Raw genomic sequence first — 25762 nt, forward strand, 5'->3', positions numbered from 1 at the left:
TGATAATTCCATTTTAAGTCCGCCCTGAAATAACTACCAGTAGTCTATAAAATCCTATGCTAAAGACTAAGAATGCTCTTTAGCTAACTTGAACCCTCTCCCTTGAGCCCCAGGATTGCTTTCGGGACACACCTGTTCATTTTACTACATGTAGGGGAAATATTTGTTGTTTTAGCTAACTAAAGTATTTTAAAAAATAATATTATCTTCTAAAGCTGTCCTTCCATAGTTTTCAATCATAACACCTCTTAATATAAACAAAATCTTTAGCTTCCTAATACATGTTTTAAGTCATTAATATGTTCAGATTGTAATCAATTCTTTATGAAAGATTTGTCATCACAGATTTAGGTTTTTTCCTTAAGGCATTTTAGTGTTAAATTCTATAATTTCTTATTCATCAGAAACATTCTTTTAATGTTTTATCAGTGATATGCTGGGATTTAGTTTGAAATTTCTCCTAAGAGATGAGATACACGTGCATGCATGCAGAATTGATGTAATAGATTACATTACGGTGGCTTGTGGTGATCTTGTGGTATCCCGTCATCAAGGGAAGACTCACTGCTCAGTCCTGACCACAGCATTTTTTTTCTGACATTCAAAATTGCTACTTCTCCTCTAGTGTTTTTCTGACTCTTCAAACAGCTTGGTCTTATTTACTCTGAGACAAGCAAAGAGTAAACATTTGTGCAATTAATTTTGAAATGTGTAATGTATGTTGCTAAGATAAAAGTAGTTATTGATTAAATTCTTTGCTATAATCATTTTTTATCTAGTGCTGTCAGCTGCTTTCCTATTGATTCAGAATCCCACATAGTATAGGTGAAAATAAGGGAACACAAGTACACAAACACACACACAAACTTATTCTTAGACTTCAGATAACACTGCCACAAAAGAGTGCATACTAAGTAGACATTTTGAACTTTAAATTCTTACAACTTGCAGAATCTTCACATCTTTCAGTTGTATTTAAGATAGCCTATGCTGACCTTAGAAAATATTAATGTAAGGTGTTATAATCATAGTTATTTAGAAAGGAGTCACAATACATAATAGCAATTCTAGAAAACAAATGTTACATGTTAATCATTAATAGCAGAAGTAAGCATCACAACCAAGAAGCGAGTCACTTGTGTGAAGTTCCTGCTGTTACAGTTGGAAGTAGACTCAAGGATATGTTCATTTTGCTATTGATACAAGAGATCATTATCCAAAACAGAATGGAAAAATAACCTCAGACTTTGCCATCTGGTTAATGCAGAGTCAAATTTGAGGGTTTAGTTTTTCCAGGACCAAGAGTCCCTGCTTATGAATGGTCTAGAATTGGCATGAATTCCTACTTTTAGCCTAAGAATGTGTGTATAACCTTTCTGCAGAAGCAAAGCAGTATTCCAGTGTCGTTTCTAAATTATTTACTTTGGTTGCCATAGTAACCATGCTCCCTACATGCCACTCAGACTCCCTTGTATGTCACTCACTCACTCATTCTTCACCCATCAAACATTTTTGAGGCTATGCTATGCGAGAACTAAGCTGAGGAAATGTAGAATTATATAAAATAGGGCCATTACTTTTAAAAAGCCCACAGAATAGTGAGGGAGACAAACCTACAAACAAGGTGTATTGATTAGTGTTTTTTAAAATAATGCTGTGTTCTTGGTCACACAAAATCTCAATAGCACAGACATGGAAGTGTGTCTTTATCATTCATGCCTAGGTGGGTTGGCTAGGGTTCATTGGATTTAGGCTGGGTAATGCTGAGATTGGCTCCAAGCTGCACATGATGTCTACATCTCTTCCGTGTATATCTCATCCTCCTGACACTAACAGCTACCTAAGGCATGTTCCCAAAACAAAAACATTTGGGCAAGAGATCAGGCCCGGGCTTCCCTGGTGGCGCAGTGGTTAAGAATCTGCCTGCCAATGCAGGGGACACGGGGTTCGAGCCCTGGTCTGGGAAGATCCCACATGCCACGGAGCAACTAAGCCCGTGAGCCACAACTACTGAGCCTGCGCGTCTGGAGCCTGTGCTCTGCAACAGGAGAGGCCGCGACAGTGAGAGGCCCGCGCACCACGATGAGGAGTGGCCCCCGCTCGCTGCAACTGGAGAAAGCCCTCGCACAGAAACGAAGACCCAACACAGCCAAAAATAAATTAATTAATTAATTTAAAAAAAAAGAGAGATCAAGCCCAAACTTGCAACATAATTTAAGTCTCTGCATTTGTCATGTCCACTGACATTCATTGACCAAAGCAAATCCCATGGCCAAGCCCAAAGTCAAGGGGTACAAAAGTACACCCCACTTGTGAGGCCACGACATGAGTTAGAAAGTCTGATCTAATGTGGAGAGGAAGTGAAGAATTTAGATAAATGATACAATCTACTTGCTAAAATAAAAATAGAAGTGCTATGGTATAGGTATGATCAATTCTAATCAGAGCAGCCTACCTTTTTTTTTAAAAAAAAACTTATTTCTTATTCCTCTAAATAAGCCTTCTCAGTCAGGCAGGAAGTCTGAAATTCTTAATGCCCATCAGTAACTAAAGCCAGTATTAGCAGGCCTTTATTCGTTTGGAAAATGGCCAGTTAATGACAAAACAATAACACCCGTAACAGTAAAACTTTCTGTATTTTAAGGATCTTTTCCCCAGTTTTTCAAACATGATTTGGGGTAAGCCATATTCACACTTATACACATACTTTATGACTAGTCATGAAAGAGTGTTCCAGGTTAATTTTTTTGTCCCTGGGATAGCACTCAGCAAAATCAACTTTTGCATGGGGAGAAGAAATTTCGCATACCTATGTTTGAGCTTCCAAATGCCATCCACACACTCCTGTATTTCCCAAAGTGAGTTCCAGGAAATACTGCTACTACTACTACTATATGCCTTCTGCAGTGAGGGAATCAGCAGAGTGAATGTAATATTACATAACACTATTGTGGGTTAGATTGTGTTCCCCTCCAAAATAAGAGATGTCAAAGTCCTAACCCTCAGAATGTGACCTTATTGGGAATAGGATCTTTACAGAGAACCAAGTTTAACAAAGTCATTAGAAAGAGCCCTAATCCGATATGACATACAATACGTCCTTATAAAGAGGGGAAATTTGGACACAGAGATGGATGATGTGAAGATGCACGGAGAGAAGATGGCCATGTAACTTGAGTGATGGATCTACCAACCGAGGAAGGCCAAGGGTTGCCGGCAAACCCCAGATGTTAGAAGAGATGAGGGAGGATTCTCCCTCTAAAGCCTTCAGAGAGAACCTAGCCCAGCCAACACCTTGATTTCAGACTTCTAGCCTCCAGAACTATGAGATAATAAATTTCTGTTGCTTTGAGCCACCCAGTTTTTTGGTATTTTGTAACAGCAGCCCTAGGAAATTAATACCAACCCTATATGATGGTCACCATATGAATGAGCAGAATAAAGCTGTTGAGAAGTACTAGAATACAGATCTTTTTTAACTTTGTATAATGCAACATCTCCCATACTCATTTTACCTATCTGTCTTTTTCTACGCATAACCCCTATTCATAGCTTGTGGATATTCATATCTGTTCCATGAAACAGGTTGGAAAATGCCAGTATAACCAGTGGAGGTGCTTATCTACAGGGAAAGCTGAAAGATGATGGTGATGGGAGCAGCCGTCCTGGCAAGAATAAGATGATACTCATGGATATAACACAAAGTCCTGAATGGGCCCTAAATATTTGCCTCCTCACCTTATCTTGTGTTGCTTTAATTCCATTCTTTGATTGCTGTCGACATTGCATATTATCAATAAACTAGGTCAAAACACCACTTTTCCTGTTTGCTCCTCAGTATGCACTACAATGGAATCAAGGCCAATGCCATATATATTTCTACCTCTCTTTGAAATAGGTGATTCAAGGAAAGCAAGGGTGTTTGGTAGTGCTTCCCTCCCTACACCGCCAAATCTAAGTGATCCATTGTCTAACTCTGGCCATATCGTTATAAAGTGAGATGCATACTGGGAGAAATATCTTGAAACACCAAAGGACCTGTCCTGTTTCCTTTGCCCTGGAAACATGCCCTATACAAACACAATGATAACAAAGATGCAAGTTTCAGAAACATTTGTAATTATGTGAAAGGAGAAGCTTCTGGGGAGAATGCTGAGTCCAGAATTACTCGTATCTCCCAACTACAGGCAAAAAGAGGGACTTTAAAAATAAGGTAATGCCTTGCCCTTACCCTTTCCCTGGGAGTTTGAGTGGACACAGACACATGCTTCTATCTCCTCATGTAAATTGGAGGCTACTACAAGAACAAAGACTAGAATTTGATTCTCTGCATGGAGTTGGATGACAAGCATAGGAAGAGATGGAGAGATGTGGTGGAGAGATGTCAGCAGAGCCTGGCAAGGTGTAACAAGATAAAGCTACACCTCAACTGTCTCAAAACTGATATGGCATGGATGGGGTGCCCAGGCTTCCTGTCGGCCCCCACTGGACCCCAGATACTCTCTGAAAGCAGGACTTGCTGTGTCACAGGAAACCAAGTGAAGTAACTCCATAGGGAGATGGGTACATACGAACCAGATAAGAGGACCGTGTTTCCTCTGCTGACACCTGGGACTACATCAGTTCCGGGGGTTTTCAAATCAGCCTGGATGAAACGGGGAGGAAGCTCAAAGATTGAACTTTGATCGGAAACTGGGTTAAATGAGTCCTCATTTGACAGAAAACAAACACAAATATACACACACACAAAGAGGAAAGAAAAGAAAACCTCAGTATACACTAATGAGATTTCTTTTTTTTTTTCTTTTGTAATGCTATGAATTTTATTTTATACATTTAAAAGCATAATTCTGAGAAGAGTCCATGGCGTCACCAGACTGCTAATGTGGTTTGTGGCTCAAAAACAGTTAAGAACGCTGACCTCAAATTTGTCTCACTCTTCTGTGCTCTGTAAATTCAGAGCATTAATGTGGTCCATTATACTTTCGTTCCAAAGCTTGTTTAGATTCGGGTAGTACAAATTAGCTTCTCTAGGGCTTCTCTTCATGGACCTCCTGGATATTGTGAGTTCCCTTTGAGTAGGCAGGAATGTTTCCTACCATTCTTGTACTTGGCTTCTGCATTTCTTCTTTCACTCCAGTTGTCTAATCCTGTGTTTCTACTGTATTAGACTCTCCATCCTTTTCACCGGCAGAATAAAACCTTATATTTCTCCCCCTGGATATTTCAGTAAGTACTGAGTTTTTCGGACCCCAAACTCTGATTTCTTGAATGAGTTTTTCAACTTTCTGGCTCAGTCCGTGGAACTCCATTTCCTCTCCCTCCCACCAGTATAAGCATTCAGGGGCTGAGATTTCATTTTTGATATACCCAACTTTTGGTGATCCATTTTGTTCCCGCTACAGTAAAACTATTGTGTCAAGCCTGAAAGTCAAACTTGTAGCCTGACGAACTTATGTTGCCAAACTTAGTACATCGTCAAGTTCTGTTCCACTTCTCATAAGCTCTGGGGCCATGGTCAAGAGACTGAAATGCTCTAAATCTCAGATTCCTGCTCTTTGGGATGATACTGATAATACACATCTCATAGGATTGTTGTAAGGATTAAATAAAATACAGCATGCAAAGCAAGTAGCACAGTGCCCAACAGGAAAGTCCATATTTCTCTGGAATATTGCGCATGTCTCTGTCACATTCACATCAAGTGTGTGTTAAACAAAAAAATTCTGGGCCCCCAGCCATACTCTAAAGCAAACACCTCTGGGATGTGGGACCAGATGTCTGTATTTTAATAACCCCAGGAACCTAACATGCACTAAAGTTTGAGAACTCAGGGTAATAAACTGTTGATTATAATCAGCTTCAAAACATCTACCAGTGATTTTAGGAATCTCTTGCAAAGTTTCTTGCATTTCTTACAAAGTTTCAAAATTACTGACATAAATTTAATCACAACATCCTTGTAGTATCTTCTTAATACCTGTCTATACTGTAGTGATAGCTCCTTTTTTACTTCATAAGGGTTATTTTTGGCTTTTTTTCCCATAGTCAGCATCATCAGAGATTTACCTATTTATTAAACCTTTTTTTCAGTATGTTTTAAAATGTATTAATTTCTGCTCTCATTCACTATGACTAATCACTCAGTTGCTCCACAGTTTTGGATTTAATTGCAGGTTCTTTTTCAAATCTTTTGAGGTGGATGTTTAGAGCATCAAATTTTAGCCTTTCACTTTAAAAATATATTTTGCAAAGCTCTACATTTTTCTTTGAGCATAGTTTAAAATCCTAACTGTAGTAATAACAGTCCCAGAGCTCAGATTATAATATAATAAATGTTAAAATTGGAGGGATAAGTGTCAGGGGAAATGTTTTTTAATTTCCATCTGCCATAAAAGAAAAAATCAAAATATTATCTCTGATTATAGGCTTTGTAAATAAAATAAAATTTTATATTACTTAACAGAGATTCAAATTACCCAAAGAAACTTAAGAAAAAATAGAAAACGTAAAGAACCCTATGTCCATTCAAGAAATTTAAATTAAAATTATACAACTTCCCATACACGAACTCCAGTCCCATACAGTTGCACTCTTGAATTCTATTTAAAGAAGAAATAATATCAATCCTATGCAAAGTTTTTCGGAAAACAGAAGAGGAGGGATGATTTCACAATTCATTTTATGAAGCCACTATAAGCCAGGTACTGAAACCAGAAAAAGTCAATGCAAGAAAATAAAATTCCAGACAGATATCTTTCATGCATATAAGTACAAAATCCTCTTAAAAATTAGAAAATGGAATATTAAAGTATTACTTAACAAGATAATACACTCTGATCAATATTGGTATGTATGCCAGAAATGCAAAAAAAAATCCCAGAAATCGACCATTATGTGTCACTACATTAATAGGTCAAGGGAGAAGATCATATGATCATTACAGTTGATTCATAAAAAGCATTTGATAAAATACAATATGCATTTATGAAAACAACTCTCAAAAACCTAGGAATAGAAGGGACTTTCTTAAACTGATGAAGGACATCAATGTAAAACCTTCAGAAAATAGAATTCTTGAAGGTAAAATATCGAATGCTTTCCTCATGAGATTGGGAATAAGAGAAAGATATGCCCTCTTACCACTTCTATTCAATATTCTACTTACTCTACTTAAGGTCCTAATTTGTGTGATATGACAAGAACAGAAACTAAAATTATAAAAATTAGTAAGAAAATAAGAAGTTAAGATAGTGTACCTTGAAAACACTAAGGGATCTATGAGAAAGCAACTACAACTACCTGAATTCAGTGATGTTGCAGGATAAAAAGTTAATATGTACGTATTTATATGTATATATGTGTGTGTAAATATTATATAGATATAACTTATCTATATAAATATATATAACATTTACACACATATATGTTATCAGTGAACAATTACAAATATAATAGTATCATTTATAATACCATTTTAAAAAATCGCATACTCAGAGATAAAATCAGCGAAGACCTCTACCGTGGAAACTAAATACTGCTGAGAGAAATGAAAAGACATCTAAATAAATGTAGTGATAAGCCATTCATGATTGGAATAGTCAATATTGTTAAGATGTCAGTTCTCCTTACAGTAACCTATTGATTGAACACAATTCCAATAAAAATCCTGAAAGCCAGGCATTTTTTCTAGAACTTGACAAGTTAATTTTAAACTGTATTTGGAAGGCAAAGGACCAACACTAGCCAAATTATCTCAAAAAGGAAGAACCAAGTTGGAATGTGTACCCTTTCTAATTTCTGGACTTATTATAAGTGACAGTAATCAGGACAGGATAGACAAATAGGTCAGTGGAACAGAACAGAAAGAAAATGATCCACATATATGGATCAGTAATTTTTTTTTTTTTTTTAATTTTTGTCTGTGTTGGGTCTTCGTTTCTGTGCGAGGGCTTTCTCTAGTTGCAGCAAGCGGGGGCCACTCTTCATCGCGGTGCGCGGGCCTCTCACTATCGCGGCCTCTCTTGTTGCGGAGCACAGGCTCCAGACGCGCAGGCTCAGTAGTTGTGGCTCACGGGCCCAGTTGCTCCGCGGCATGTGGGATCTTCGCAGACCAGGGCTCGAACCCGTGTCTCCTGCATTGGCAGGCGGACTCTCAACCTTTGCACCACCAGGGAAGCCCTGGATCAGTAATTTTTGACAAGGGCACCAAAGCCCTTTTTCATAAGCTTATTGGTCATTTCGATGAGAAAAGGAATATTTCTTTAATAAATAGTTTTAGACTGACTGGATATCTATACAGGAAACAATGAACCTTAACCTCTACCTCACACCATACTCAAACATCAATTTAAGGTGGATGCAAATTTAGAATAGGCTAAGATTTCTTATATAAAACACTGAAAAAAAAAACTGTAAAAAGAAATAATTTGGGCTTCATCAAAATTCAAACCTATGCTCCTCAAAAAACACCATCAAAAAAAGTTAAAAGGAAATAAATAAAAAATAAAAATGGAATGCCACAAACTGGAAATAAATTAGTGACGTGCTGAGCTTCTGGCTCACAGGAGGCTACTAAAATAGGCAAAAATAACCTACAGTGTTAGAAATCAGATCAGTGGTTGCTTCTGGGGGCCATGGGCAGCTGGAAAATAGCATAAGGGAACTTTCTGAGGTGACAGAAAAGTTGTGTCTTGTGCATTTGTCAAAACTGAATGAACATTTTAAATAAGATATGAACATTTCATTGTGCTTCAATATACCAGTTACTGTAAAAAATAAAATGCTAAAACTGCTATGAGCGGGTAAGATAATATTTAACCTTTCAGTAACAAAGGACTTAGTAGAAAAACTAAAACTGTTTTCCATTTTCTGGCCATAAATACCATAAACAAAATTAAGGAAACCTGATATGAAGTCTTTGTCATAAACATGGTAGGAAAAATTTGTAGTATATAGAATTCTTAAAATCAACAGAGAAATAATAAACCTAGTTTAAAAATCTGGCAGAGGACATTTATATAAAATGAATATATAAAATATAAAATATGTTTTTTAATTGGAATATGGATTCGTAAGGAATTTCTGGAAAGCAATTTGGCAATGTGTGGTTCTTAAAAGAGTTCATGGCATTTAATCCAATAATTCAGATTATAGTACCCAATGTAAGTTAATAATCAAGAGTATTAAAATGATCCAAAATGTATATATAAGAATAAAGTAAACCCTATGACTCAATATAAAATGAGTGAATTATTTAGCAAATTGAGCTGAAAGTTGGTTATTTTCTTGTAGCCTAATTTATATCAGACAGAAGTTGACTTAACTTCAATATTCATCAAATAGATAATTATTAAATGAAATATGGCATAGCTATACAGTAGAATATTATGCAATCATTAAAATTATATCCCCAAAGGAATACTTAATAGCACCTGAAAATTTTATACTATAGTAAAGGCAATATAAAGGGTTCAGTACTTTATATTCTGTATGATAATAAGTACAATATATGTGCATATGTTTGTATATTAAGATACACATTACTTTAACAGATTATCTCTATACGGTATAATAGCAGTTGAATTTTTAATGATTTTCTGTATTTACTACAATGAACATGATTTACTTGGAAATGCAGATAAAATGCTGTCAACAGTAATTTTTTTGTAAAAAAAAGAAAAGGAAAGAAAGAAGGAAGGAAGGAGGGAGGAAAGAAAGGAAGGAAGGAAAAAAATAAATTAGTTCCTGGGGGATTAAAAGATATTACTGGGTTTTTTTTTAAGTGCTGCCATTTGATACAAGAATTGCAAGGATTCCAATTCACAGTGTCCATTGCGCAGATGTCACCTGGCAACTGCATTTATTGCTATTGCCACGTTATAATAAAATAAATTTTGACAAATTTCAGTACTCTGGTGGAAATGGAGTCACAATTTCTGAAGAGTTCCACAAATTTTGACAAGCATAAATCATGCTTTGTTTCATTGCTGGTTTAATTGCATTATACAGATCTCAGGATGTGTCTAAATGTGCAAATATCTGCTTTCTCAGTGTGGCTCCATTTCTAAGGCTGCTGAAATTGAAGGCTGACCACTGCAATATCCCAATATTACAGCCATTTGGAGACAAGAATATAAAGTTCAGAATGATCTTGAAATATCTCATTATTTTCTGAGTAGTATCTGGTTCTATTGAATATGGTTCATATGACCCTTAAAAACAAAGCATATTGTATCAAACAATGGGGTGAACCTAGATTCGAAATTGAGATGAATGAATACTCATTAATAAATTCCAACCCTCCCAAGCATGCATTTAGTTTTTCAAACACCAGATTCTTGTGGACTTACTCATTAGTGGTTAATATTAGACCAATAACTCTGGTCCTTTGGCTAAATAACATTTAGTAGACTATTTATTAATTAGGATTAATATTAAAATTTCATGTTTGGAATTGGTATGTAACAATTGTTAAATATAGAGCCTAGAGTGGGACTTTCTTGCTGTCTCAGAAATGTACTGCAGCCCCAGAGTGGTGGATAATGGGTGAAAAGCACCATGAAATTCTAAAGAGCAGGCTGGAAGATTAATTGAGGAGGATTCTCTCATAGGAGAAGAGCAGAAAGGAGGGGGTCTACCCCCCTCCAAGCACGATGAAGGGGGAAAGGCAAGAGAACCACTCATAGAATTTGGATTGTTTGCCAGATGGGGAGGTTCATCTCTCACCCAGGCTGGCAGAGCTGTAGAATCATCTAGTCCTGCCCAGGCTGGTACCAGAGCAGTGTGCAAGAGAGTATGGGGGACAACCTGAGTTTGGAGGTGTAGTGGTTATTCTTCTCACCATGGTGAATCTGCGAGCAGGATACAGGATGCAGCTGCAGCTGTTCGTGGTGGCTAAATAAGGAGATAAAGGTCACCAACTGGACAAGGTTCATTTCCACATTTGATGGAACAAATAAGTTTGGGTCTTTTAATGAATTAGCTGCAGTAATAAATTTAACTGAAAAGATGTCTTCCATAACTATCAATTTTTACATGAAATTTTGAGAAAAAAATTGAATTCTCTTGCTATAAAATAATTTGTTAAATCTTTAAAATTATTTTGACCAGTAAGTTGTATGTAGAGTGAGTTTTACTTTATGGAAACACTGGTTGATAGAAACAACTAAGTGAAATTCAAAATTATACATTGTCCAATCACTTAGAGCTATTATTAATCATTACATAACCATATATATGTATATAAATATTAACTTTAAGTTACTTAATTTAATAATACCTAAATATTTTAATTAATGAACTTTAACAAATATTTAAGTCTCTACTATATGGAAGACCCTGTAATTGAAATTCAGAAAATTAGGGATGCCACCAAATTGCTAAAGAACACTTTTCTTATTGTGGGGCTTCTCCTTTTGAGCCATACTTGGATTTTAGGAAGAGAAGGTAAAAGTATAAGACTTAACTGAAGTTATTATAAAGTTTAACCTCTCCCCATGGAAAACCTGATGGTTTTAATATTTATGAATCCCTTGTTTTTCACATATTTAGATGTAATACTTAGTTCCATGTTCCATCCTTTCTTTTGACCCAACCTTCAAACCCACAACTTCTGAAGTATCAGGAGAAGTGGGATAGACAGAGGGGGATAGACTGCTCAGCAATCAGCTAACAGCTAAAACTTACAGGACTTTCTTTGAAAAAAGAATGGACTGGCATCCAATAGACATTTCCCAAATTTATTTTAATTAATCAGCTAATATACACAAGATGTATTTTATATTCATGCAGTCACAGACACTGAGTGTTTACTATGAGGTAAATTCACAAAATTATTCAATACATAAATTCCAGAAGTCTGTTTTTTTTTAATATTTCAATTTATTATCAAGGAAACTTAGCTGAGCAGATACGTCTGTTTTTCAGCATGGTTCTCCTTTAAAACCAGTGTTCCATCTCTTCTGTTACAAGATGGAAATTACCAAGAAACTGGTTGAAGAGCTCATCATCCTTTTGTTTTCTGTTCATTTATTTCTAGTCACTGGAGGGTATTTTGCTTCATGTCAGAAACCTCATCTGTGATGCTCTGCTTCCTGCTGCAGCTGCAAGCGCCACTTACCTCCACTTGCCAGGCTCCAGATAATATTTTATTGGGTTAGTTCCTGTCCTAAACAAGATCTATGTACAACCTCACTGGCTGAGAAGGGAAGGTTTCTGTCCTTCTCAGGGTCTCCCACATATCACCTGGGGTCTCACTATCCCTTTTGCAGGACCATTTCTCCTGAATGTAGCTACCCTTTCTCTCCAGATCTTGTCCAATTCAATTTGACCAAACCTTGTTTTGTAGCCCCCTCGAGACTGTTCCTGTGATTGTGACCTTAACCCTGTGTCAAGGCCATTTGGGGCATGGTCTCTTCCTTTGGACCTCTTAATCCAGCCCTAGAGTAAAACTGCCCTGGTAAGTGCAACTGCAGATTCAACAACAGTAAACATCTTTGTTGGACAGAACAATTCCTCTTATAAATATTTCACCTTGTTATTGTTTTGGCCATTTAAAATAAAATTATGTTTTCTCATATATCTGTCAGCCATTATACAAACCTAAGTTTTACCAAAATACAGTTTTATGGGCAATGTGTTTGGGATTTTTCACTCTAGAATTCTATAGTTTATATGTGTGAACACATTTAAAACTAATATTTTTTACATAACCTTTCAAAAATTTATTTCTTCACACATTCACCAGTCTTCACAGGACTTTATATTTTATTCATGTTTCAGGACATTATTATCATTATTTAGACAGCTAGTTTCTTTTCTAATTCTTTTGGCTACTTGGAACTCTGATGTTTAGTGCTTCTTTATAGTGTTTTTATTGTTATTGTTGATGATCTCAAAAGGAAATACTTGGAATATACATATCTTGCTGAATTGTAAACTATCTTTCATATACCCCCTTTCTTTCTATGCCTCTCTCCCTTCTTTTGTTCCAGTTGGCATAGGAACTCTTTCTTGACAAGTCAGTCATGAGTCAGTTGAGATAGGATTAATTGATTTGAGCAGAGATTAGAAAACAATTTTGAATAAAATGTGCTGATTTGCTCTGCTGGAACATAGCATCACTCTTCAAAAGCATTCCTCATGGTTTCTCTGATGCTGCTACTTCCTTGGCAATATTTTTAAATGAGTTTCACAAATCGACACTTCTCAAAGTGTGGTCCCCAGAGTAGCAGCATTAACATCTCCTGGGAACAAGTAGAAATGTAAATTATCCAGCCCTGGGGTAGACCTACTGTATCAGAAACAATAATGGTGGAGGCAAGCCAGCCATCTGTATTGAAGCAAGCCCTCCAGGTAATTCTGATGCACACTGAAACCTGAAAACCAGTACTCTAGGCAGTAAAACCCAAATGCAGTTTCTTAAATAAAAAGGTGACATGATCAGAGATTGGTTTAAAAAAACCTGCCTGATAGAATTATTTCACAGAGGTAAATATTTTTAAAAGTCATTTTAATGGAACCAGTTTTGACTATTTCATATTGAAATGGTCCAATGGAAAACATAACAAGTTTTAGTAAAACAATGTGTTGTATGTTGCTAAGGGCATAAAATAATTTCTTCATAGCAAATGCAGAAACCTTCCTTCCGTTAAATTGGAATTCAAAGAAGTATAATTTGCTAGATGACTTGATGTGCTGCCCTTATCTTTCTGTGCCTGGTTTTCTGCTGGATTAATTAGCCTACGTTTTCATTGACTCTCAAACCCTTGGAAATTAGCCATTAGAGGAAGATAAATTTTGAATATTTAAAAACTGAAAATAAAATTGTTTAGGGTAATTCCTTTCTTAAGATAGAAGAAATAGCATCAAAAAGAAGGTAGGAGCATTCAAAACCATAACAAAAAGGGGTTACTTGAGTTGCCAGGTTAAAAAAAAAAATGTGGGAAAGTAGAAGGCAGGCCAGAGGGAGGGGATGCAGGTAAGGTTCACCTGCTTTGTGCTGCCTAGAGGTGGCCCTGGAAGGGCTCCTTTGGGGAGCTATCCCATCACTTTGAATTTGTTCATAAATGCGCCTCAAAGACTTTGGTGTCTAGAGCCCTATGTCATGTGACTCATAATAAATCCACGTATTCATTATTTTCCAGCCTTCTCCAATGGCCATTGTGATGACTGTACTTTTTCTGGGTTTATTACTGTTAGGTTTTATCTGCTAACATTAGAGCACACAGACATTTCTGTGAAAACGTTATGGTTCTTCTGGGTCCTCTGAAATACTGTGTAGATTATGTGCAACCTTTCATGGAACATCCATTTGAAGGACACTCTATGTCAGGATCATTTTTCTGTATGCTCCGTTTTTTCAGTTACAAGCAATGGGTGTGAATATCAAGGGTCAGTGCAGTCTTAAGCAACAGTAAGACTGTTTAATGATGTTTATTTATTTCAGTATTTTTTTTAAAGTGTTGTTATTTCTTGGCATTTTGGCAATGAGTCTTCCGATGCTCTCTTCAGACTCCGGGATTGATGGAAAGGAAATAATTTAGAGGACTGTTTCACTTTCCGCTTTTATAATGACAATATTTTCCCTATGCACAACAGATGCCACTGACACATGGTTAGTTACAAATGTAGAAGCTGAACTTCATCAAAAGTGTCTTGAGCAAAGAAAAGAATATTGCTGTTCAGGCATTAACTATAGCCCTGAGTCACTCTGTTGGGTCCAAGTTTCATTTATATTCTCACATTAGATCATACCCTTTTGATTTATTTGTAATCCCATTGGAGAGGGAACTGTGCTGGGAAAGTGAGGGATGTATTTAATGCTGCATGTAGATACTTGCACACAAGAATTTTAAGATTTATGGAATATATATGTGTCTATGTAGATATAGATACAGCCTTTTATTGCACATAATTAATGGGACAATATTCTTCATTTTTCAGCTATAGAATTTATCTCATTTTGCCTTTTCTTTGGGAAATAATTGTGAAATCTATATACATATTACTTTCATGGGTCAACAACCTAATTAGAATATTGAATCATTAGATTATTTTTGGTCCCAGAATATCTAGACACTTGAACATAAATATTGTCCATATGGTTACTAAGTTTCAAGCTGTCGTGCTTAAGTTAAATATAACTGATTTTGCATCAGAAAATCCTTGCTTTACAAAATACCTGCCACTGAAAAGATTCTTTCTATTTTACAGACAATTCCAGCTCAGTGCCAGCAAACATACAGTGTTTCAGATTGTAGCATCATGATGGATGATAGCACATTTCTAAACATCTCAATCCTTTACAAACTGCAGCTGCACCATTATGCCTCTCAAAATAATTCATGCAACAGCACTGCCTTTAAAGCACTATTCACAATTAAATTCAAACTCACAAAGATGTATCTGCCCGTTATTCTTAAACTTTTTGTTATCACGACTCATTATTTTTTTGTAATTCCTCAATTCTTGCAGCCCATATTCATCGTGGGGTATATTTATTTCATTCATACAATTAACTAATATTTATTGATCATTTACTATAAACCAAGACTACGGTGCTAGGAACTAGGGATACTTTATAGGACACTTTGTAGGTCATACCAAATTCTTTACTTCCTGGGACTTACCAACTAACCTTATTTTTCAAAATAAAGTTCATCTAATGCATTTAAATGGGGATCACGGGCTGCAGGATTTTGTGGTAACCTTTGAGATACACGAAAAGTTGTAAAGCAAGGTTTGGAATCATTGCCTAATAATCAGATTTTCAATTTCAAAATATCCAGGAATGAAAGCAGTTATGTGCTTTTATTTTGCATACCAAAACAATGTCTGAAGTTCTGCCAAAGGCAGTAATGAATATCTGCAATTATCATAAGCTGAATTTGACCATGAACATTCTGTGCTTTGAGAGTCAGTCTGAGTGGGCATTAAATACTTCATGCCTCATAGGTAAAACTGAGTAAGTTTTCGTGTAAGTTAAAGAAGACATTCCTTGCAGAAATTATTTCTATGACGTCCACTTAAGATTATGTGAAGAAGCGGACAGTTACGCCATTTGGGCAGACTCCAATTAGTTTTTTGCCCTTATGTTCCCACTGTACAATTTAACCATTTAATCCCCACCATAGAGAATGCATGCAACAAAAAGTTGAAGAATGAGTGAATGGATTAATGATTAAGAATACTTTAACTCCTTTTCCCACACAAGAAAAAGGTAGTGTTTCGCAGTATATACCGATGTCACCAAGGGACACAGTAACACTTTCTGAAGGCTGTAGGTAGGTATACAAATTCATACAGTGCTGCCATAAAAAGTCACACCTCTTTTGGCTTCATTTTCTCCATTCCTTGTTTCTTTGCAGAGCGATTCAATGTGTATCTTATGCCTACACCAAATCTGGACATTTATGGCGAATGCACAATGCAGATCACTCATGAGAATATCTATCTCTGGGATATCCACAATGCCAAGGTCAAGCTGGTGATGTGGCCTCTCAGCTCACTGAGGAGATACGGGCGGGACTCAACATGGTTCACGTTTGAGTCAGGAAGGTAAGCTTTGAGCACAGAAGCCACAGGCAGGAGGTCACGGCCCTCCTGGAGCAAAGGTTCTGTCCCACAAAGCCCAGGCTGGCCGTTTCATTTCCATGAAGGGTAGAGATCACCAAATATATATCAATAATTTCTTCACATTCTTACTGATAATCTGAATAAAATTGTGTTAATTCTATGGCAGGTTAAGTACCCCATTCAAAATAATTCCCGTCTCTTACTCTGGCATCAAACCAGTTTCATAATTATCTTTATCATACAAGATCTTTGTGAAATTATTACAATATTATATTTGGGGTGCATCCTCCTATATTTTTGGTGCAATAGGATCTCCATAAAATTCAACATGTCCTTGCCAGCATTATAATCGTGGGGTTTTTTTAAAGGGAAATATTTTGAAAGGAGTTTTATATAAAATTGCTTAAATACTACCTTTTAGGTTTGAGATAAGTTAATGAAATATTCATTTACCCAGACGTTTATGTTAACAACATTAATTAAGTATTATTAATTCAGAATGACAAAAAAAAGTTGGCAAATCCATAGTTTATGAAATGTGTAATTCAGATTTTAAACGTAGTATGTCAAGACAAATACATTGGTTTCTTGATCACAGCATATGGTTGGAATCCATAAATGTCTAAAATGAATGCTTGCTTCACAATCATTATTCACATATATGGGTTTAGACGTGAGCTTCAACCAACTGAATCAATGTCATTATGCTCTGACCCCTTTGTGATATTGTTGTCGCACATCCAAGACAAGACTTAGGTTTAGGGATTCTATATAAGAGATGTTTAATGTATTCACATTTGGGGACATGATTTATCACATTCTAGAAATGAATCTGTGGCCTTATAAGGTAATTACAGTGAAGTCACTATGTGACTAGATAGATAAATTATAATAGTTATACAACAGAATATTACCTACCCATGACACACAACTTGGATGAATCTCAAAAACACAGTTGTAAGCATTATGTGTAATTCCATTGGTAGGAAATTCTACAACGGACAAAACTAATTTACAGTGACAGAAAGCAAATGAGTGGTTGCCTAGGGTTGGGGATAGGGAGAGAATGGACTCCAGGAAACACAAAGGAACTTTGGGGGTGGTGAAAATGCCCTGTATCCTGACTTTTGTCAAGAGCCATGGAACTGTTTATAAATATTGGTGTGCATTGTTATATGCAAATTATCCCCCAGTATTTTTAATGTGAAAAGAAAAAGTGGGGAAAGAAAGTTGGAGGGGATTTACTATTCTTATTTTATACACTTTCCCACTGTTTGAGGTTTGACAATGAGCATTTGTTACTTTTACAACAAAACGCTTCCTCTGGAAGGAATGGGGCCAAGGAAGGGGAGAGAGCCCCAAGCATTTTCTGGAGAGGGGGTCTTGAAGCTGTGAGATACAGCCAGGCCTTTATTCCTAGGTAGGCACAGTAAAGTCAGAAGTATGTTTTCATAACCTGAGCAGGCTTTGCACTTTTTACATTTTTCTTGTAAGTCTCCATTTTTTAATACTTTATATCGTCTGATTAAAAAGTTAACCCAAACTTTTGAGGGAGTAGTTGGAAAGAAAAGCTTAAAATCACTCATAATTTCTCCATCTTGAGAAAATGGCTTTTAATATTTTGGTTTACTTCTTTCCAATATATTTTAAGATCAGCATATTTTCACTTAACATTATATTGAGATGTAATCTCTGGGTCCTTTAAAATCAAGATTTTTGTGGTCATGTGGTATCTGAACATATGGCTGTACTATCATTAATTTAATATTAGGGTGTTTCCAGAATGAACTATTATAAATAAAGCCACACTGACCGACCATCTGCAAAAAGATGTGCAAATATCTGATCATTTTCTTAGCAGAGCCTTTTTCAAGAAGAATTACTGGGTCAAAAGCTGTGAACATTTTCAGGGTTCTTCACAATATAGCAAATTGCTTTCAAGGGAAGTAATATCAATTCACACGCCCTCTAAGGGTGCAAAGAGAGTGCTCTTCTTGACCCCATAACCACAGCATTAAAATGATGATTTAAGATGTTTCTCTTTTGATAGAGGACTTGGATATCTTGTTATTTTTTTTCTTTTCTCCTTTGTTTCTTTATGTTTGGAGGTGTGTCCTTGTGTTCGTTTCTATGTTTTTCCTTCTTTGAATTTTGGGTGTCCTTTGCCCTTTAATAATTGGGCTATTGACCATGATTCTGTGTGTCTAGTTTGTAAATTCCAGAAGATCTCACTCTTATTAAAGGTAGCCAAGGACAGAAGGTTTTGTCCATGTGTGATCCAGAGAAATGAAAGCAGGACGCTGTGTTCCCTAGGTCAGGACTGGGAGAAGCGGGGAGGGGAATGGTGTGGGTGATGACCAGTGACAATTTAAAGGAAAAATTGGCAGGTAAGGCCCGGCCTGTCATCCTAGTGAACCTTGAGCTGAAGAATGACATTTTCTGCGTTTTATTTTACTAGCTCTTTGCACAAGGCACATAATTTGGAAGCAGTTTCTAGCCATTTATTTATACTACTGCATGTACTGGAATGTAATAAAATTGGATGTCAAAGTAGTCTTTTTTCTACTGACAGGCTTTTTCCAAAATGCACTTTAAATTCTACTGTACCAATAAAAGATAAGAGTAGACAGTAAAAGTGGAGCAAGATCATTCTTTCTGGAGGAGCATACCTCATCCATCCTCACATTCTTACCCCCTACATGTGAGGACAGAAGGAGAGCAAGGACCAGGAAGCGTTCACTGGGAGCTGTCCTCCGAGGGGCGCAGCCTGGGGAGATGAAGACATAGTCCCCTGCCTGCTTAGAGGAATTGCTCTTTTTTTGTTTAAATAAATAAATAAATAAATTTATTTATTTATTTATTTATGGCTGCGTTGGGTCTTCGTTGCTGCGCGTGGGCTTTCTCTAGTTGCGGCAAGCAGGGGCTACTCTTCGTTGCGGTGCGCAGGCTTCTCATTGCTGTGGCTTCTCTTGTTGCAGAGCAGGGGCTCTAAGTGCACGGGCTTCAGTAATTGTGGCACGTCGGCTCAGTGGTTGTGGCTCGCAGGCTCCAGAGCGCAGGCTCAGTAGTTGTGGCGCACAGGCTTAGTTGCTCCACGGCATGTGGAATTTTCCTGGACCAGGGATCGAACTCATGTCCCCTGCATTGGCAGGCGGATTCTTAACCACTGCGCCACCAGGGAAGTCCCAGGAATTGCTCTTTTACCATAAAGATTTTAAGTTTGTATTTTAAGAGTGAAAACAACCCAGTTGTCATGCAAGATTATTTAATCAAAAAATCAAAAAAGATATCCAAACCTGCAGAGGAAGTCATAGGATTCATGATTATGTGCAGTTTTATCCTGTGAAAAACAAAACCACTTTTTAAACTGCTGATGTGGCTTTTTCACTTCCCATAACCTCATAAATATTGTAAGCAAAAATAAGGATGAGCTCAAATGCCTGCATAACAAAATTCAAGTGAGCCCCGAATCCTTTTTTATAAAATGATTGTTCAAAACATAACCTCCCTATTCAGCACAATGCTTAATATAACACAATTGATGCTTAAAATGTATGTCTTACTAACTTTGATAATATTATCCCTATTGAGAAGCCTGGGGAAAATCTGGTTACAGATTTTTAACAATTGGAAATATAAAACAATACGGTTCCCATAGGAAGATGATTAATGGAAGCAAATGCTCTATAATCAAAGATTTTGTGATGTCATAGTGAGGCTTATTCTATCCTTAAACCTTTTTTGATCAGTAATGCAGAGAGAAATCCTTCCTTCTCTAATGTATGACCAGTGAGTTAAAATAAAAGGTAAGGCAGAGAGTTTTTAAATGTGATACCAAAGCATGATTATTTCCCCTTCCAAAAAAGATAATTTGACTGTAGCAAAATTAAGAACTTGCCTCTGCAAAAACACTTTTAAGGGAATGAAAGGCAAGACACTGATCTAGAGAAAATATGTGGAAGTCACATATTTGACAGTGCACTTGTATCCAAAACATATAAAGAACTTCCAACTCAAAAATAAGAAAAAATACAACCCAATTTTAAAAATAGGGAAAAGATTCAAGCAGAAACTTCACCAAAGAAGACATATGATTGATCAATTATCACAGTAAAAGATTCCAAACCTAATTATTCATTAGGGAAATGCAAGTTAAAACCACAAGGAGATACAATTATATATCTATTCTAATGGATATAATTAAAAAGGAAAATCTGACAATATCAAATGCTGACAAAGATGGACAGCAAATGGAACTCTCCTATAATGTTGGTGGGAATGCAAAATGGTACAGTGATTTGGAAAGGCACTTTGACATTTTTAAATAAACCTCAACATACACTTAAGATATGATCCAGCAATCTGCTTCTTGGTATCTCCTCATGAAAAATAAAAATATATATAGGTTCATACCAAAACCTATACATGAATGTTGCTAGCCATTTTATTCATCGTTTCCAAAAACTGGGCAAATGAAATACCCTTCATTGAATGAATAAACAAACTGTGATAAATCCATAGGGTGCTACTCAGCAACATAAAGGAGCAAATGACTGATACACACATGACGAATACATCACAGATTCATTGTTCTAAGTGAAAGAAACCATATCCTATGAACAACATACTCTGTGATGCCACGTATATGGGAAAAAAATGCTATAAGGTTAGAAAAGAGACCAGTGATTGCCAGAGGGTGGGGTGTAGAAAGGAATTGACTAACAAAGCAAAAACATAAGGGAAATTTGGGAGATGGTGGAACTCTTCTTTATCCTGATTGAGGTGGTGGATATGTAATTCTGTACATTTGTCAAAACCCAGAGAACTGTTTGGCGCAAAGAATGAATGTTACTATATGGAAATTTTTATATTTAAAAATAAATTTTAAAAAAGGAAAGAGTTTCACATATATAACCAAATGATTTTTGGCAAGCCTGCCAGGACCTTTCAATGGTGAAAGGACAGTCTTCAACAAATAGTGCTGAAAAAATTGTATATCCACGTGCAAAGGAATGAAGTTGGTCCCTTACTTACCACCATATTTCACAAAAATTAACTCAAAGTGAATCAAAGACCTAAATGTAACACCTAAAACTATAAAACTCCTAGAAGAAAACATAGATCAAAACTTTACAACTTTGGATCTGGCAGTGATTTCTTGGATATGACACCAAAGGCAACAAAAGAAAAAGTAGACAAATTGGACTTATTGAAAATTTGAAGAATTTGTGCATCAAAAGACAATATCAGCAGAGTAAAGAGGCAACACACGAAATGGGAGAAAATATTTACAAGTCATATATTTGATAAGGGATTAATGTCTAGAGTATAGAGAGAACTTCTAAAAATCAATAACAACAAAAAACAAACAATCTAATTAAAAAATAAGCAAAGGACTTAAGTAGACGTTTCTCCAGAGAAGATATACAAATAGTCAATAGCATATGAAACGATGCTCAGCGTCACTAATTTTTAGAGAAATGCAAATCAAAACTGTGATAAGATGCCACTCACACCCATTAGGAGGGCTACTATCAAAATAATAATAATAAGTGTTGGTGAGGGTGTGGAGGAATTAGAACTGTTGTGCACTGTTGGTGGGTACGTAAAACTGTAGAGCCCCTGTGGAAAACAGCATGGCAGTTCCTCAAATAATTAAAACTAGGGTTACCATATATGATCCAACAATTCCACTTATGGGTATACACCCAAAAGAATTGAAAGTAGGGTCTCAAAAAGATATTTGTACACTAATGTTCGTAGAAGCATTATTCACAAGAGCTAAAACATGAAAGCAACTCAAGTGTCCATCAATGGATAAATGGATTTTTAAAATGTGATATATACATACAATGAAGATTATTATGCAGCCGTAAAAAGCAAGGAAATTCTGACACATGATGTAACATTGGTGAACCTTGAGGGAACTATGTGAAGTGAAATAAGCCAGCCACAAAGAGTCAAGTACAGTATGATTCGACTTACATGAGGTACTTAAAGTGGTCAAAATCATAGAGACAGAAAGTAGAATGGTGATTGCCAGGAGCTAGATGGAGAGGAGATGGACAATTATTGTTGAATCAGTATAGAGTTTCAATTTTATAAGATGAAAAGAGTTATGGGGATGGACAGTGATGATGGTTTCACAATATTATAAATGTATTTAATATCACTAATCTTAAAAACAGTTGAGGTAGACCACACAATATTGAAGGAAAAGAACTAAGTGAAAAGACCGATACTACCGGACTTCAAGACATAACTATAAATCTACTGTCATGAAGGCAGTGTAGTATTAGTGAAGAACACACAAATAGGCCAGTGGATCAGAATAGAGAGCCCAGAAATAGGCCCCGATAAGTAAAGTCAACTGATCTATGACAGAGGAGCAAAGGCAATACAATGGAGAAAAGCTAGCCTCTTCAACAAATAGTTTTGGAAAAACTAGACATTCTCATGCTAAAAATAATTCTAGACACAGACCTTACACCCTTGACAAAAATTAACTCAAAATGGATCACAGACCTAAATGTAAAATGCAAGACAATAAAACTCCTAGAATATAACATAGGAGAAAACCTACATGACCCTGCGTATAGTGATGACATTTTAGACACAACACCAAAGTCATGATCCATTAAAGAGTTAACTGATAAGCTGGACTTCATTAAAATTAAAAACTTCTGCTCTGCAAAAGACTTCTCAATGAGAAGACAAGCCACAGGCTGGGAGAACATATTTGAAAAGGATACGTATGATAAAGGACTTTATCCAAATTACAAAGACTCTTAAAACTCAACAGTAAGAAAGCAAAAAACCCAATTAAAAAATGAGCCAAAGACTTTGACAAATAACTCGTCAAGAAGATATATAGATGGCAAATAAGTACACCATATATCATCAGGGGAATATAAATTAAAATAACAATTAGATACCACTATACACCTGCTAGAATGCCCAAAATCTGGAACAATAACAACAGTAAATGCTGGAGAGAATGTGGAATAAAAGGACTTTTCATTCCTTGCTCATAGGAATGCAAAATGGTGTAGCCACTTTGGAGGACAATTTGGTGGTTTCTTATGAAACTAAACATATTCCTACCATACAATATAGCAATCAGGCTCCTTGATATTTACCCAAAGAAGTTGAAAACTTATGTCCACACAAAAACCTACACATGAATGGTTATAGCAGGTTTATTCATAATTGCCAGAGCTTGGGATCAACCAAGATGTCCTTCAGAAGGTGAATGGATAAACTGTGTTGCATACAAATAATAGAATACTATTCAGCCCGAAAAAGAAATGAACTATCAAGTCATGAAAAGATGTGGAGGAACCTTAAATTGCATACTGCTAAGTGAAAGAAGCTAATCTGAAAAAGCTACACACCTTATGATTCTAACTATATGACATTCTGAAAAAGCAAAACTGGAGACAGTAAAAAGATCAGTAGTTGCCAACGGGTTCAAGGATGGTAGAGGATAAATAGAGCACAGAAAATTTTTAGGGCAGTGAAAATTCTCTGGATGATACCATAATGATGGATACACATCTTTATACATTTGTCCAAATGCATAGGATGTACAACACCAAGAGTGAACCATAATGTAAACTCTGGACTTTGGGTGATTACGATGTCAGTGTAGGTTTATAAAGTACAACAAATGTACCACTCTGGTGGGAGATGTTGATAATGGAGGAGGCTATTCATGTGTGGGGGAAGGTATTTGTCAAATCTCTGTACTTTCCCCTTAATTTTGCTGTGAAACTAAAAACTACACTAGAAAATGGTCTTAATAAAAAAAAGTTATGTTGAATATCTTAAATGCATACAACTTCTATTGTTCTTATACCTCAATAAAGCTGGAAAAAATAAATCTTGTATGTGGATGTGTTGGAATATATTTTTGTTCTAAATTTTACACACCTATTGTTCCCTATCATCTAATACCTTGTAACGGTATGATAAATTTCTATCATCTATTAGTACAGTTGTCCGTCGGTATTTGTGGGGGTTTGGTTCCAGGACCCCCTGTGCATAACAAAATCCAAGGATGCTCAAGTTCCTCATATAAAATGTTGTAGTACAGTTGGCTCTCTGTATCCACTGGGTTCTGCATCCTCGAGGATGGATTTGAAGGACCAACTGTAACTGTGGCTGGAAACAACGGACATGCAGCACACAGGTATTTCCTTTGACTGTACCATGAAACATGAGACACATCAACAAAGCTCTATGAAGATGGAAGAACATGTGTTTTTGCAGCACTATTAGATTTGGGTTAAAATACTTGTTCTTCTATGTATTTGGCCAAATTGGTTTTCATTCTTGTGTCTTATACCCTTTATTTTGACCACGAGGACTGAAATATTACTTTGTAGCCTTTTGTGGTGTATGAGAATTAGGCAAGGTTTGGAATGTATTCAGTGCTCAAAAAATACTAGTTTTTCCCCCCTTTTTAAAATCTCTTCTTATCTTTTATTTATGAAAATTGAAATTATTTAATAAATTTATAATTTTTTAAAAGTCAGATGGTCAGTAAGCTATAATAAGATGGTGAAAATCTAAGCAAATAAAAAACTAAAAGGAAATATGAAAGAAAAATATTTTGAAACAGCTGATGTTGACACAATTTCAATTTCCTTCACAACATGTAAAGTATTATTTGTCTGTACTCTTCTACAGTTGCTAAAAAAAAAGATAATTCTTAATTTTTTAAGTTTAGTGATATACAGCCCTAGCTGAAATGCACTCACGAATTACTAGCATGACCACGTGTATATAATATGCTGTGTGCCTGTAAAAGGTAAAGATACTGATGAATTCACTGTCTTTTGAGTGAGTGGTAGGTTTACTCATTTGACTAATTAAGGACTAAAATATTTTCATTTGTATGGGAATTTTTTTAGGTTATGGCTATTTAATTAAAAATAATCATTTCAGCACTCATTGCTTGTGCTCACTGGTGGATTTCTAGCCTCGCAGTGTCCTGAGGCTTATGCCTGTGGTTATAACCAGCATTAAAATAAATGAACCCGAAGTCATAAGACTGGTCTGGAGTGGCACATTAACTCACTTCGAAAATTCCTCTTAAAGCTTTCATAAGCCAGTCTAAGAAACTGCAAGAAACAGTGATATGTGCATCTCCTCTGTAGGTGACCACTTCCCCAGAAAGAGT

The 25762-nt window shown here is 36.1% G+C and overlaps 1 protein-coding gene across 1 annotated transcript in view; it reads left to right on the plus strand.

Annotated features, from left to right (window-relative positions):
• Nucleotides 1-25762, plus strand: part of DOK6 (docking protein 6) — a 408332-nt gene that overhangs the window by 250344 nt on the left and 132226 nt on the right. The window contains exon 5 of the mRNA XM_036824038.1: nt 16371-16560. Coding sequence (XP_036679933.1) covers nt 16371-16560 — 190 coding nt within the window. The remainder of the gene's footprint in view (nt 1-16370; nt 16561-25762) is intronic.

This window comes from Balaenoptera musculus, chromosome 14, assembly GCF_009873245.2.
Source record: "Balaenoptera musculus isolate JJ_BM4_2016_0621 chromosome 14, mBalMus1.pri.v3, whole genome shotgun sequence".
Taxonomy (NCBI): Eukaryota; Metazoa; Chordata; class Mammalia; order Artiodactyla; family Balaenopteridae; genus Balaenoptera; species Balaenoptera musculus.